Source organism: Rutilus rutilus (genome assembly GCF_951802725.1).
Source record: "Rutilus rutilus genome assembly, chromosome: 8".
Classification (NCBI taxonomy): domain Eukaryota; kingdom Metazoa; phylum Chordata; class Actinopteri; order Cypriniformes; family Leuciscidae; genus Rutilus; species Rutilus rutilus.
In genome coordinates this window covers 27,989,991-28,006,698 of record NC_140222.1, presented here as the reverse complement: position 1 = coordinate 28,006,698, position 16,708 = coordinate 27,989,991, and the positions used below count along the sequence as shown (strand labels likewise).

At 41.5% G+C, this 16,708-nt stretch overlaps 2 protein-coding genes across 2 annotated transcripts; both read right to left on the bottom strand.

Moving 5' to 3' along the window:
* Positions 1-298: 298 nt before the first annotated feature.
* LOC311294985 (granzyme B-like) lies at positions 299-2,495 on the bottom strand. Its single transcript, XM_084416144.1, has 5 exons — positions 2,421-2,495; positions 2,196-2,346; positions 1,967-2,105; positions 1,570-1,827; positions 299-1,477 (listed from the first exon to the last, which is right to left on the bottom strand). The coding sequence occupies exons 1-5, from the start codon at positions 2,476-2,478 to the stop codon at positions 1,328-1,330; spliced, it is 756 nt and encodes a 251-aa protein (XP_084272270.1). The 5' UTR covers positions 2,479-2,495; the 3' UTR covers positions 299-1,327.
* Positions 2,496-12,552: 10,057 nt separating this feature from the next.
* Positions 12,553-14,741, bottom strand: LOC311295632 (granzyme B-like; the record flags this gene model as incomplete). Its single annotated transcript, XM_084417099.1, has 5 exons — positions 12,553-13,731; positions 13,824-14,084; positions 14,230-14,368; positions 14,459-14,609; positions 14,684-14,741. The coding sequence occupies 5 exons, from the start codon at positions 14,739-14,741 to the stop codon at positions 13,582-13,584; spliced, it is 759 nt and encodes a 252-aa protein (XP_084273225.1). The 3' UTR covers positions 12,553-13,581.
* Between the last annotated feature and the right edge of the window lie 1,967 nt (positions 14,742-16,708).

The following is a 16,708-nucleotide window of genomic DNA, read 5'->3' as shown; positions in this document are numbered from 1 at the left end:
GAAGTTGAACAGATAATAATGTTATCAATTAACCTTTTCTGAATGCTAAACTCCTCCTTTCACTGTCCTTTTGTTTAAAAGAAAAATGACTTCATTAATTTAAGAGTTTAATTCAAATTAATTTAATTTGATAACATTTCAAATGTGTATTTCAGACCAAAGATTTCAGTCGCAGGTTTATTATGTCTGTGAATGAATGCATTATTTCTCTAAAGTAACCCATATTATACACACAAGCAGCTCATACAAAGGTTTTTCTGCATGCCCATAGTTTGTCATTGTGAAAATACAGACTCAGTCATTAGCAAAACAATTTATTTGGTCAGTATTTTATGTTTAATCATAATTTGCAAAATACAGTAAGCATGAAACTCTTAATAGTCTTTAATGTCCATCATTGAGTCGATTCAACGTGCGTTTTCACCCTCATATATGTCAGTCTGAATCACATTAAGTTTTGAGGAACAACAATTAAAGTTTGTAAAATGTAAGATATGAAGATTATAATGGTATAAACCAAAAATGTCCACTTTATTTTTGTTTTGCACATGTGCTCTTTGGATGCAGAAATAACAAAAAATATATAATCTTGAAGTTGTAAAGCTTCGAGGTGAATAATTTAAAGATAAAAATATAAACGTGTTCTATATGTATATTGTTATCCAGCTCTTTTATTTATTTAGGAAATATCTTCATGGAAATGGTCTGTTCTGGCATTGATTCACCAAAATTCACCTTTCATATAGACACAAATGGAGTTTTGTATAGTTTATAATCCCATGTTGCTTTGTCTAATGTAAAATAAATCATGTCAAATATTTTGATGGATGGAGTTCTTCTGTGAGAATGTGTTTTTTTAAAACATTGTTTACAAGACTATGGAAGTTAATCTCGGAAACGATCTGCTAACCACATAAAAGCACAAGTTAGTAACACTATTCAGCTTTACCACAGAGTGATGCTGCATTTGTGTCAAGATGGACCCCAACTCCTTTCTGCACGTCTCGACTCATTTTGAAAGTTTTCTGTGGCCGCAAACGTTTTATTACCAGAACATGTTAGATATATGGAAAAAATATACAGGGTTTGTTGGTTTTGTGTGCATTATGGCCTAAATAGTTGAGCAGAGATCTGTTTAAACCTAAGGAAATACAACAAATTATGATAACTTTCCTGTAGAGTAAGTAATGTGGCAGCAAATGCACGTTCTGAAGCAACCTGCCTCATGCACCAACAACATTTTTGTGACCATCTAAGAAACAGCAAAATGAGACTGAATGACCTCTGACACCACCCTGCACAACAATAAAAAACAGTTTCAAAGATATCAGGCACCTCCCTTGATCACCTTCTTGATCCAGACTGTGTATTTTGAAATTTGAGTGTAAACATTGGGAACATTTTGGCTGTCACAGCGATCCAAAGAGACGATGCCCACCGCTTTCTTATTGCACACTAGCGGTCCACCCAAATCACCCTGCAATAATATGTTTGATATTGATTACAATCACATCGCTGATTCAGAAGAATAAACTTACAAATTATGAACTTTCACCAAAATAGAGGTACCTGGCAAGCGCCACTTTTAGTCTTGGAGCCCCCAGTGCACAGGACGTTGTCTGGGAGTTTGGTATTTTTCCACATCGTCTGGCAGGTTGTGAAGTTGATAGGCGACACGTCTGTGACCAGCAGATCCTTCACCACATTATGCTGTTCGGTTTTACCCCATCCAGCAACCTGGCACTTGGATTTAGGCTTCAGTGGTTTGTCCTCGCTCTGGATTTTGATGGTTTTCACACCTTTGCTGGTTTTCAGCTTTGTGGACAGCTAGAATTCCACACAAGAAATGAGAGGTCTTCATGATGACCATTAATTGTGTGTGTACTAAAAGTATTTAATTTATAGTTAAAGTATAAATGTATCCATTATTATTACTATTAATGTTTTCATTTATGAAATATTGTACCTTCAGAAGCATGATGTCATTGCCAGTTTTCACGTTTTTGAAAGATGGGTGCTTATGTTTATGTTGCACTGCATATCTTCTCAGATTCGGCACTTGCGCACTGATGTTGTGGGTGCCCAGGACCACAGTCATGCTGCCACTTTAACATGAACACAATTGCAGATTAGTGAACAGTTTTGTTGAACCCCAAACATATCCCAGTTTAACAGTAGACTAACTATCATATTACCTTTTATCGCAGTGTGCGGCCGTGAGCACGTAGCTCGGGTCGATCAGGAATCCTCCACATCTGTGTTTTTCATCAATCTGAACTGATGCCATGTAAAGCATGGAGCTCTTCTTGACTTTTTTCCCATTGATGATATCAGCTCCAAATGTACCTAAACCAATCAAGATGCAAGTTTGAGTTATCATAGTTATCATTGTATTATCAGTAAAGCATGATTTTACTTACCAGTCAGTGTCAAGCTTGTCAAAGCCACCGAGAGCAACAGGCTGAACGCTCTAGTCATCTTGATAAGACGCTGCTGATGAGATCACCAGTTTCCAGACCACCATTTATATAGGTCTCCACCACATGACACGACACGTGTACGACACATCCTGACAGACAGAGATGATGCAAAATGCTGAATTTGCCACCTATTGCATAGTGTGCTACAAATAAGTTTAGCTTTTCTTGAATACAAGATCTTCTCCAGCATATTTAGGTAAAACTATGGGGAAAACTCAATTTATGGGTTCCTGTGATCTTCTGGTTTGATTTAAACCTGTTTTCTTTTTTAAACCCCAAGTCATGGTTTATTGTGAATGTGTAGTAGATAAATGGATAGTATGCAGTGAATTTGCCAGATTTTACACAGCAGAGGACATGCGATTTCATGTGGAATTTTGAATAGGGTACAGACTAGTGTCCCACTACTTTATTCAATACATTAGATGTACACATCCTATGTTTTTTTTGTGTGTGTGCAAATATTAGATAAGTTCGAGTTATTTCATCTAGTATAAAATATTAGCTAGTTTTAAACACATTGAATGTCTGATTTATGGTAACTTTGGCCTGTTCAAACTTTGAGGTGTATTCAGTCTTCCAACCCTATATATATCTTTCTAGAAAAATCACACAAATTAGAGTTTTAAACTGTATTTATATTCCCAAATATTAGTATTGTCAAAAATGTCGACAATCAACCTTTTCTGAATGATACTTGTAACCCAGGTTACTAATAAAACAAGAAGAAAGTAAAAAATAAGGAAGAAAGAAACAGAAAGAAATCACTGATTAAATGAGGTGATGGGCTCTTTAAGAGTTAGTAGCAGCAGTGAGCCAAGCCCCGCCTATCTACTACCGGTAGAGAGAGTGAGATGACGCAGTTACACGGAGCGATCTTCAAAAACCCCTCCATGTAAGTGATTAATTCAGAAAAAGTGATCAAATGCGACAGAAAAACAGGATTTCTGATCTGATGCTATAATATGAAGGAGCTGATGCCAGAGTAAGAAGCGGATGAGACGGAGGCTTGTGAAACGGATCGATGCAGATATACACGGAACATCAATGTGCCACAAATGAACTTCCTTGTTAAAACATATAAATTCATCGCCTTGGTGAGTTAAAAACTCAAACATTAACTTGACGTTTATGTAAAAAGTGCAGCGAATCTGATAAAGAGTCAATACAGTGTTTATATAGGCCGTGCGAGCCGAAGTGGATAGCACATGGGCTAAAGCTGACGCACGTGTGAGAATGCTAATGAGCTAACGAAGTATGCTATTTAAGTGTTAAAGTGTTATGTTTAATGTGTTATTTGAAGTGCATACATGTGATTTGACGATTGAATTGTTGAATTGAAGACTAATTATTGTTCTGCCTTGTGTTTTACAAGGCTGTTTTTTTTTGTAAGATTCAAGTTCTTCTGTGATGAGTTCCTTGATTCGTGCTGGACGCACGAGGTGCAGATTGTATATGGCGAGCCACCCACGGAATCGTTTCTCTGTTGAACTGTGTTTTGAGCCATCAAACTGGTAGGAGAATCTTTTATTTTATTTTTGGACAATCGGGACTCGGACTCATTGAGATCATCTTGTTTTTCTATTTTTTCCTTTTTGATTTCTCAACAAAAAGACATTGATTGTGATCTTGAATCATTCTAAAAGAATCAACGGTTCTTTGAACCCATCGATTCAATTCATGAACTCTGGTTAACTGAATGATTTGTCAAATCTTGAGTCTCTGATTTACATCGGACAGACTAATAAGTTTTGAGAAGAAAGTGATTCAATTGCAACTGAAAGTGAAAGTTCAGAATCCCATTCTGTGTATTGAATCAAATTGATTGTTCATTTGATTTTGAGGTATTTGAACTATTGATTGCAATACTGTGTGTGAAAGCAATATCTATTGTTTCTTTATTTTTGTTGTGTTACAAGGAATTTGACACAGATTTATTTTATTATTTTGATCCAATAAGAGTCGAAAGTGTTCATTACTGCTGTCCAAATCTGAGTCCACGAATCTGAAAGAAATAACAAGAAGAGTGTGAATATTATCATTTATTGTATTTTAATTGCTTACCCTTGTGATTCATACAATTTGAGCAAAAGTACATTTTCTTCCAATACAAAATCAAACTGAACCAGAAGCAAGACTTTGTATTGACTGTTCACTCACCTGTTGTGCTGTCTTCCTCTCTTCAGTAGTCGAATCTACCTTCTGATCAATCGGCCCATATTGAATGTTACGCTAGACACGTGTGACACGCTACACTTTGGCGAGCCAGCCAGGAGAGAGGACGTAGCAGCTGCTGAGGTGAATAATCAATTAAAATAGCACATACAGTGAATCAGACAAAAATGGATGTTGTGGAACGAGAAAATGTCAATGTGCAAAATGCAGTGATTGTCAGTGTCATAACATTAACTGAACTAGATGAAGCTCCTGAGGCTTATCTGCAGAAGTTTGGCTCTATTCGACAAAACTTACTAATTGATGACCCACGCTCTGAGTTTCATCATAATGCAGTAATAGAGTTCTCATGCAATTCTGCCATGTCCAACCTCAAGCCTCAGCTACCTGCAACCATCATAAGTCCCACTGATGCAGACACAGTGTTTCACATGCGCACCTTGAGTAGCGTATACACCCCTACCGCTAGTAGCGCCACCACAGGGTATTTGGAGAAATTACAGGCAATAGCGGATGCCAGTGGAGAATCCCTTCAGGATGTGCTCCAACGAGAGTTGAATAAGATAAGTGAGATTAGAACTTCAGTTGATGCGCCGTCCAGAACAGAGCCTGAAATAGAGCACCATCCTTGTAAATCAAGTTTTCTGACACATGCCACTAGCACTCCTCAGCATCCAGTGTGTAAATCACTACCTCTACAGAGAACGGAATTTGCTGCAGAGACATTGACTCACCCTTCAAAGCATGATGAACTCAAAAACCCAGTCAAGGAAGCCATGGGCGCTGCATCACCGCATTGCTCAAGGGACCTCGATGACAGCACTACTGAGACGGTATGACTGCTGTACACCCTCCAGGCATCCAGAAGGTGGTGATGGAACACATTATAAGAACAAATGACTCCTTGTCCTCACACAATACCCCGTTTCGCCTAAGAGCTTTTTCTGGAAGGACCCCCCGTCCAATCAATGAGCCTGATTTTGACACCTGGCGAGCAAGTGTTGACTACCTGTTGAATGATCCATCCCTTCCTGAGTCACACAAGACACGAAGAATTCTAGATAGCTTGTTGCCGCCTGCCTCAGATATTATTAAACATGTGAGTCCAGTCGTTCCATCGTCAGAGTGCCTTAAACTACTAGAGTCTGTCTACGGTTCAGTGGAAGATGGAGACGAATTATTGGCTAAGTTCATCAGCACCCTGCAGAATCCCGGTGAAAAATCATCTGCCTACCTCCACAGATTGCACGTGATCCTGAGTGCTACCATCAGACGTGAAGGTGTTGCGGAGGGCGAACGAGATCGTTGTCTGTTGAAGCAGTTTTGCCGTGGCTGTTGGGACAACACCTTGATAGCTGACCTGCAGCTTGAAAAGAGGAAAGTAGACCCACCTCCTTTTGCTGAATTAGCGACGCTCATTCGCACAACAGTCTGTTTACCCATTCAGCACATTTGAAGAGGATGTTGCAGAGACCCCAGATCCTAGGAATGCAGAGCAGAAGGCACCTAAGCAGAAAGGCAAGGTCCAGTGTCCTGACATGTCAGAAGTAGGCATTTTAAGGAAGGAAATTGCTGGCCTTCAGAGGCAAATAGCCGCCATGGAAGCAGACACCAGGAAGAAAGAAGGGGTGTGTACTGAGACAAATGAGTTTGAGGAGTTGAAAAGCCAGATAAAGGAGCTTAAAGTTCAAGTTGCTGCTTCTGGTGCACAGAGAAACCAACCTGCAAGATCCCCTCATCTCAGAAGCAATCTGAGCAGATCAAATTTCAATGAAGTCAGCAGAAAGGAGAACGAAGGACCAAAGTACACTGAGATGAGATCCAATCGTCCTCGGCCATGGTACTGCTTTCGCTGTGGAGACGATGGCCACCTGGCCGCTAATTGTGAGAATGCACCCAATCCATCTAGAGTTGAGAAAAGGAGGGGAAGTTGAAGGAGAGACAAGCCGAGTGGGATATTCAAAATGGAGCCGCAGCGGTGCCTTTAAATTAAAAGCAGTCTCTGTCGCAGGGCGGATGGGGACTGGAACTAAGAAGCAAAGCCCTAAGCAGCGACAAGTATTAAGTGAGCATGTCGGTGCTGGAACTCCTTCGAAGCTACCAGATAGATTAATAGGAATGAGATGCACGGCGCAAGTCGGAGTCGAAGGGAAGGAGGTAAGCTGCCTGTTAGATACAGGATCTCAAGTCACGACAATCCCTCTGTCCTTCTACAACAGTCACCTGTCGCACCATCCCCTGCAGCCATTGAATCGCCTGTTGGAAGTTGAAGGGGCAAATGGCCAGGCTGTTCCTTACCTGGGATATGTTGAATTGGCTCTGAGGTTTCCTCAGGAGTTTTTAGGAGCAGAAGCTGAAGTTCCAACGTTGGCCCTAGTAGTCCCAGACCTGACACATGTGCCCCAGATCCTCATTGGCACTAACACTCTGGATGTCTTGTACGCTGATTACACGCAAGGATCCACACTCAAAGCCAAGTCATGCTATCATGGATATCGGGCTGTGATAAGAGTCCTAGAGGCAAGACAGCGACGAGCTGGTGCGAGTGTCTTGGGCCAAGTAAAAGTGAAAGGAGAAATGCCTGAAGTAGTAGCGGCTGGAAGCACAGTTGTTCTAAACGGCTGTGTCAACATCATCGGGCCACTGTCAAAGACCTGGGTGACCGTAGAGCCATCAGCATCATCATCTTTGCCTGGCGGACTGTTAGTGGCTAGCTGTTTGCATTCCCTACCTCCGAAACGCAACATCCAGATACCAGTAGTGTTGAAGAACGAGACCCAAGTTGATTTAACAATCCCTCCTAGAGCAGTGTTGGCTGAAGTGCACACTGTCCAAAGTGTGATTGAGGGCAGAAACCCTGTGAGTGCTCCTGTGCGCAAAGTTGAGAGACCTGCACAAGCAAAGATTGTCCCTGACTTCGGTGACTCTCCCTTATCAAGTGAATGGAGGGAAAGAATAACTGATCTAGTGAGCTCCATGTCAGATGTATTCGCACTGCACGATTTGGATTACGGTCGGACTGATAAGGTAAAGCACCACATCAATCTCAGTGACAACACGCCCTTTAAGCAAAGGCCTAGGCCTATCCATCCCCAAGATGTCGATGCAGTAAGGAGGCATCTCAAAGAACTCCTTGATGCAGGTGTAATTAGAGAATCGGAATCACCCTTTGCCTCTCCGATAGTAGTGGTAAAGAAAAAGAACAATGATGTACGTCTCTGCATTGACTTTAGGAAATTGAATTCACAGACCATTAAAGACGCGTATGCTCTCCCAAATTTGGAAGAAGCCTTCTCAGTTCTATCTGGCTCTAAATGGTTTTCAGTCCTCGACTTAAAATCGGGCTTCTATCAGATTGAAATGGAAGAGGCTGATAAACAGAAAACTGCATTCGTCTGTCCTTTAGGCTTCTATGAATTCAACAGAATGCCACAAGGGGTCACAAATGCGCCGAGTTCGTTTCAAAGGCTTATGGAGCGGTGCATGGGCGATCTCAACAGGAGGGAAGTATTGGTCTTCGTTGACGACCTCATAGTCTTCTCTAAAACTTTAGAGGAGCACGAAGCCAGACTCTTGCAAGTCTTAAAGCGTTTGAGAGAGTATGGACTGAAACTTTCGCCCACGAAATGCAAGTTCTTCCAGACGTCGGTCCGATATCTAGGCCACATAGTATCTCAGAATGGAGTTGAGACGGATCCGACCAAGATTGAAGCTCTGAAGACCTGGCCAAGGCCCAGAAATCTCAAAGAACTCAAATGTTTTCTTGGATTTGCGGGATATTACAGGAGGTTCGTCAAAGACTTCTCTAAGATCACAAGACCTCTTAACGACCTCACCATTGGATATCCCCCTCTGCAGAAAAACCAAAGGCGAGACCCAAAGAAAGTTGCACAGTACCGAGATCCTAAGGAGCAGTTTGGGGACCGGTGGACCCATGAATGCCAGTGGGCGTTTGATAGCATTATAGAGAAGCTGACTTCAGCTCCAGTCCTTGGATTTGCTGATCCCAGACTTCCCTACGTGTTGACCACGGACGCAAGCATAACAGGACTTGGGGCTGCCCTTTATCAAGAGCAGGAGGGTAGAATGAGAGTTATTGCCTTCGCGAGCAGGGGTCTAACCAAAAGCGAAACAAAGTATCCCGCGCACAAATTGGAGTTCCTTGCACTCAAGTGGGCGGTCACTTCAAAATTCAGTGATTATCTGTATGGAGGAGAGTTCATTGTAATAACAGACAGCAACCCACTCACCTACATCTTAACATCTGCGAAGCTTGACGCAACCAGTTATAGGTGGCTGTCCAGCCTGTCAACCTTCAATTTCAAGATCCAATATCGTGCAGGCAAACGAAACCTAGACGCTGATGGACTCTCCAGACGTCCTCATGGCAGGCCCGTGGATGACCTTGCTTCCCAAAAAGAGCGTGAACGAATCAAACAATTCACTCTTCACCATCTGGCAGAATCAGAGCAACCAACAATTCTCCCAGCAGCAGTGAAAGCCCTCTGTGAGAGGCACCAAGTGTATCAGAGCTGTGATGATTCTGACCCATCATGCTTCCAACCCACTGTGTTTGAGTCACTGTGCATTAATACTAGTGCAGTACCCCTGGAGTTCCAGCAGGAGGATGCCCATGGCCTTCCGATCCTTCCCCACATGTCTGAAGAAGAGCTGAGGGAACGCCAACGAGCTGATCCAGAACTCAAAGAAGTCATTAAGTATCTTGAATGTGGACAGAAACCTGAAGGAAAATTAGAGCCGGTAGAAGTAGCCTTATGGCTGAGAGAATGGAACAGACTGGAATTCAAGAATGGAGTGTTATTTAGAAGGAGACAGGATCAAGGAGGTGTGCTGTATCAGTTAGCATTACCTGTGGATCTGCGGGAGATGGTCTTGACAAGCCTGCACAACGACATGGGCCATCTTGGAATTGAGAGGACCCTGGATCTGGCTAGGTCCCGGTTTTACTGGCCAAAGTTGGCAGTGACTGTAGAGGAGAAGGTAAAGGCCTGTGAGCGTTGTTTGAGACGGAAGACCCCTCCCGAGCGTGCCGCACCCCTGGTGAACATAGTGACCAGCAGACCCCTCGAGTTAGTCTGTATGGACTACTTGTCGCTGGAGCCCGATCGGAGCAATATTAAAGATATTCTAGTGATCACCGATCACTTCACTAGGTATTCTGTGGCAATACCCACCAGGAACCAGAAGGCTCAAACTGTGGCCAAATGCTTGTGGGATAACTTCTTCATCCACTACGGATTTCCTGAGAAACTCCTGAGCGATCAGGGACCCGACTTTGAGTCAAAGTTGATAAAGGAGCTATGTGGTATAGCAGGAATTCGTAAAGTGAGGACGACACCTTCGACAGGATTCTCGCCTTACGAGTTAATGTTCGGGAGGCAGCCTCGGCTACCAGTCGATCTGGCCTTCAGTTTACCTGCTAAGTCGTTCCCATCTCATTCAAGTTATGTCAGAAATTTGAAAGATCGCCTGCAGGAGAGCTACAGAGTAGCGAGTGAGAACGCCTCAAAGGTGGCAAGACGTAATAAAAAGAGATTCGACGAGCGAGTGGTCGCTTCATCCCTTGAAATCGGAGATCGGGTCCTGGTAAGGAACGTCAAGCTGAGGGGAAAACATAAGTTGGCAGACAAGTGGGAGAAAGAGGTATACGTTGTGATCAAGAAAGCTGTTGACTTACCAGTCTATACCGTTCAACCAGAGGGCAAGGATGGGCCGCTTCGCACGTTGCACCGAGACTTGCTACTGCCCTGTGGATACTTGCGAGAAAACACACCTGAGGAACCAGTAAGACCAAAGACACCTCGGAGGCCTAGAACTCGAGCAAACCCTGGTACAGAAGATCCCAAAAGTGTGACTGAGGATTCTGAATCAGAAAATGATTGTATGGATTATTACACACCCAGGTACTTGCCAAGTGTTGAAAACAGAATTCTCTCCAATTCCAGACCTCAAAAGCAGTCAGGTGGCGGAGTGACAGCAGAAGTTTCTCCTGAAATGAGAACTGTGATTAATACAGACCCTGAGCAACCTACTCCAGTGAAGTTGCAAGTGAGCTTACCTAACCTACCTGACGCTGGGGAGGGAATTCCACTGGATGAGCCTGAGAGAGAGGATGAGCCTGAGAGAGAGGATGAGCCTGAGAGAGGATGAGCCTGAGAGAGAGGATGAGCCTGAGAGAGAGGATGAGCCTGAGAGAGAGGATGAGAGGATGAGCCTGAGAGAGAGGATGAGCCTGAGAGAGAGGATGAGCCTGAGAGAGAGGATGAGCCTGAGAGAGAGGATGAGCCTGAGAGAGAGGATGAGCCTGAGAGAGAGGATGAGCCTGAGAGAGAGGATGAGTGGGTGATGGATCTCGTAAGAGCAGATGTGTTGAGTGACTTACCTGTTGGAGATGACCCAGGACTAGTGGAGCAGAGAGAGGAATCGGATGAACCGGCATCTAAGATCTCTAGTGAGGATGATAGGACTGATGTCCTGCCGCAAAACAGTGTTGTTGATCAGAGAAACCCTCAGAGTGACCAGACAGTGGTTGACCAGTTTGGAGAAGGTGTCCTGAGGCGTTCACAAAGGTGCCATGAGCCACCAAAAAGGCTACAGTACTCTCAATTAGGGAATCCTCTTTCCTTGGTCATACAGTCCTTACTGCAGGGACTCAGTACAGCGTTCACTGCATCACTGGAGGAGTCTGACTGCCTTTGGGAAGCCTCTCCGGAAATGGAAACTGGATCCCCCTCTGCTGTGATTTCACAGCCTGGAAGATGCAGTGGGACCTGCATATCTTCAAGGCGGGGAGAATGTAACCCAGGTTACTAATAAAACAAGATGAAAGTAAAAAATAAGGAAGAAAGAAACAGAAAGAAATCACTGATTAAATGAGGTGATGGGCTCTTTAAGAGTTAGTAGCAGCAGTGAGCCAAGCCCCGCCTATCTACTACCGGTAGAGAGAGTGAGATGACGCAGTTACACGGAGCGATCTTCAAAAAACCCTCCATGTAATGATTAATTCAGAAAAAGTGATCAAATGCGACAGAAAAACAGGATTTCTGATCTGATGCTATAATATGAAGGAGCTGATGCCAGAGTAAGAAGCGGATGAGACGGAGGCAGGTGGTCATATTTTGGATTATTGGTGTATATCATCTAGTATGAAAAGGCTTAAGCTAGTCCCAGACTAAAATGTATGTTTGAGCTGTTTTAACTAAAAGCAACTTGTACTGACTTATCTTAAAAGATGTCAGTGCCATTGTTTTGTCTCAAGATGCACACCAGTAGTGTTTTTTTTTTCTTTATAAAGCATCTTTATAAAAGCCACTTAAATGCTCCAGTTAAACTAAGGCCTAATCCTGGCTTAATCTAAGCCCAATCTTTGAAACCGGGCATTTACCTAGTTTTAAGCACATCAAGTCTTTATATTGATATTTTTGGCCTGTCCCACTTTTGAGGTTTTGGCCATCTCGACTGTAATAAATTTGCGACCGTTACTTGTTGCAACCCCATAAATATATCTTCCTAGAAAATTAAAATTAAACAAATGCATTTTAAACTGTATTTAGATTTCCAAATGTTAGTATCGTCAAAGAAGTTGAACAGATAATAATGTTATCAATTAACCTTTTCTGAATGCTAAACTCCTCCTTTCACTGTCCTTTTGTTTAAAAGAAAAATGACTTCATTAATTTAAGAGTTTAATTCAAATTAATTTAATTTGATAACATTTCAAATGTGTATTTCAGACCAAAGATTTCAGTCGCAGGTTTATTATGTCTGTGAATGAATGCATTATTTCTCTAAAGTAACCCATATTATACACACAAGCAGCTCATACAAAGGTTTTTCTGCATGCCCATAGTTTGTCATTGTGAAAATACAGACTCAGTCATTAGCAAAACAATTTATTTGGTCAGTATTTTATGTTTAATCATAATTTGCAAAATACAGTAAGCATGAAACTCTTAATAGTCTTTAATGTCCATCATTGAGTCGATTCAACGTGCGTTTTCACCCTCATATATGTCAGTCTGAATCACATTAAGTTTTGAGGAACAACAATTAAAGTTTGTAAAATGTAAGATATGAAGATTATAATGGTATAAACCAAAAATGTCCACTTTATTTTTGTTTTGCACATGTGCTCTTTGGATGCAGAAATAACAAAAAATATATAATCTTGAAGTTGTAAAGCTTCGAGGTAAATAATTTAAAGATAAAAATATAAACGTGTTCTATATGTATATTGTTATCCAGCTCTTTTATTTATTTAGGAAATATCTTCATGGAAATGGTCTGTTCTGGCATTGATTCACCAAAATTCACCTTTCATATAGACACAAATGGAGTTTTGTATAGTTTATAATCCCATGTTGCTTTGTCTAATGTAAAATAAATCATGTCAAATATTTTGATGGATGGAGTTCTTCTGTGAGAATGTGTTTTTTTAAAACATTGTTTACAAGACTATGGAAGTTAATCTCGGAAACGATCTGCTAACCACATAAAAGCACAAGTTAGTAACACTATTCAGCTTTACCACAGAGTGATGCTGCATTTGTGTCAAGATGGACCCCAACTCCTTTCTGCACGTCTCGACTCATTTTGAAAGTTTTCTGTGGCCGCAAACGTTTTATTACCAGAACATGTTAGATATATGGAAAAAATATACAGGGTTTGTTGGTTTTGTGTGCATTATGGCCTAAATAGTTGAGCAGAGATCTGTTTAAACCTAAGGAAATACAACAAATTATGATAACTTTCCTGTAGAGTAAGTAATGTGGCAGCAAATGCACGTTCTGAAGCAACCTGCCTCTTGCACCAACAACATTTTTGTGACCATCTAAGAAACAGCAAAATGAGACTGAATGACCTCTGACACCACCCTGCACAACAATAAAAAACAGTTTCAAAGATATCAGGCACCTCCCTTGATCACCTTCTTGATCCAGACTGTGTATTTTGAAATTTGAGTGTAAACATTGGGAACATTTTGGCTGTCACAGCGATCCAAAGAGACGATGCCCACCGCTTTCTTATTGCACACTAGCGGTCCACCCAAATCACCCTGCAATAATATGTTTGATATTGATTACAATCACATCGCTGATTGAGAAGAATAAACTTACAAATTATGAACTTTCACCAAAATAGAGGTACCTGGCAAGCGCCACTTTTAGTCTTGGAGCCCCCAGTGCACAGGACGTTGTCTGGGAGTTTTTGCAGTTTTTTCCACATCGTCTGGCAGATTGTGAAGTTGATAGGCGACACGTCTGTGACCAGCAGATCGTTCACATCATTATGCTGTCCGGTTTTACCCCATCCAGCAACCTGGCACTTGGATTTCGGCTTCAGTGGTTTGTCCTCGCTCTGGATTTTGATGGTTTTCACACCTTTGCTGGTTTTCAGCTTTTTGGACAGCTAGAATTCCACACAAGAAATGTGAGGTCTTCATGATGACCATTAATTGTATGTGTATTAAAAGTATTTAATTTATAGTTAAAGAATAAATGTATCCATTATTATTATTATTAATAATAATGTTTTTATTTATGAAATATTGTACCTTCAGAAGCATAATGTCATTGCCAGTTTTCACGTTTTTGAAAGATGGGTGCTTATGTTTATGTTGCACTGTATATCTTGTCCGATTCGCCACCTGTGGACTGATGTTGTGGGTGCCCAGGACCACAGTCATGCTGCCACTTTAACATGAACACAATTGCAGATTAGTGAACAGTTTTGTTGAACCCCAAACATATCCCAGTTTAACAGTAGACTAACTATCATATTACCTCTTATCGCAGTGTGCGGCCGTGAGCACGTAGCTCGGGTCGATCAGGAATCCTCCACATCTGTGTTTTTCATCAATCTGAACTGATGCCATGTAAAGCATGGAGCTCTTCTTGACTTTTTTCCCATTGATGATATCAGCTCCAAATGTACCTAAACCAATCAAGATGCAAGTTTGAGTTATCATAGTTATCATTGTATTATCAGTAAAGCATGATTTTACTTACCAGTCAGTGTCAAGCTTGTCAAAGCCACCGAGAGCAACAGGCTGAACGCTCTAGTCATCTTGATAAGACGCTGCTGATGAGACCACCAGTCATTTATATAGGTCTCCACCACATGACACGACACGTGTACGACACATCCTGACAGACAGAGTCTGTCAATGTCAAATGCTGAATTTGCCACCTATTGCATAGTGTGCTACAAATAAGTTTAGCTTTCCTTGAATACAAGATCTTCTCCAGCATATTTAGGTAAAACTATGGGGAAAACTCAATTTATGGGTTCCTGTGATCTTCTGGTTTGATTTAAACTTGTTTTCTTTTTTAATCCCCAAGTCATGGGTTATTGTGAATGTGTAGTAGATAAATGGATAGTATGCAGTGAATTTGCCAGATTTTACACAGCAGAGAACATGCGATTTCATGTGGAATTTTGAATAGGGTACAGACTAGTGTCCCACTACTTCATTCAATACATTAGATGTACTACACATCCTATGTTTTTTTTTTTTGTGTGTGTGTGCAAATATTAGATAAGTTCGAGTTATTTCATCTAGTATAACATATTAGCTAGTTTTAAACACACTGAATGTCTGATTTATGGTAACTTTGGCCTGTTCAAACTTTGAGGTGTATTCAGTCTTCCAACCCTATATATCTTTCTAGAAAAAAAATCACACAAATTAGAGTTTTAAACTGTATTTATATTCCCAAATATTAGTATTGTCAAAAATGTCGACAATCAACCTTTTCTGAATGATACTGATATCAGGATATTTGCATCCCTTTATGCTGAAGAAGACGATGCCCACCTCCATTGAATTGCACAGCAATGGATCTCCTGAATCTCCTCGCAAGAATATATGCAAAGATGGGTTTAAAAGAGAAGAGCAATAGAATCCCTAATCTAAAAACCTACAATATGGCAAATTATGTTCTGTCTGTATTTCTTCCATGCTTCCTTGTAGTTGTGGATGTCAACAGTTGATACACTCAAGGCCAGAAGTTCATTAACTACTTTATGAACCCTAACCCTTAACGCCTACTTTACTCTACTCTTCGCCAAGAACAGTCATCTCTTTACTGGAATAAATACAACACAGGAAGTCAAACACACAATTACTCATTGTAATGTCATTTGACTTCCAGTGGAACCAACTATCAGACATTCGGAATAGTTTTTTTTCTTTTTCTTTAATGGTGAACATGGCTCATAAAAGGCAGGACAGTAAAAGTCATTATTCACAGAAAATCTTCCCCTTCAGTGAGCTGTTGACTTGATAACCACTGCAACCAGATCAGTGAGTCAATGGGCCCTATTTTAATGATCTAAGTGCATGGTCTAAAGCGTGCGGCGCAAGTGCATTTAGGGCATGCCCAAATCCACTTTTGCTAGTTTAAAGCAGCACTAGGTAACTTTTCAACCTTCATAATATATTTCCAAGACTCTTGTGATGGTACATCGACTTACAATTGGTTGAATGACATGTCTGCCATAGCCTGACGGGGTCTGTATCGTTTTTAATCGTACTTTTAAACTTCGGGGTTCGGGTAGTAACCCCGCGCACACAAAAGAACTACAAAATTCGACTGCTTTACGGCATAGGCTACCTCACTTCCCCCAACACGTCCTCACATGCTGTTGGACTTGTAAGTATATTGCTTATATTGTATATCACTCGGACAAGCTTTCACTCGTTGGTGTGAGCTAAAAAGCACCTGGCGTTCTTGTTGATGGATTAGTAGACATCTTCGGAGGCTAGCTGTGCTTGTTCGATGTCCGACGATTTGTAACGCGTTGTGTTTATTCCCCAATCGAACTCGTGTAACTGTCTGTCACACGTTCTACCGTCCACAGCATTACTTGATAGACAAAAATAGGACAAGAATGAGCATCAAATAGAAACAACCAGCTTACACGGGGTGTTCGAGGCACACATACAATACAGACTGCCGACAGTTAAACAGGGCGCGCGCAGCTCTTAAAGGGGCCACACCTTATTTCCACTCGTTACAGCTTCCATCCGA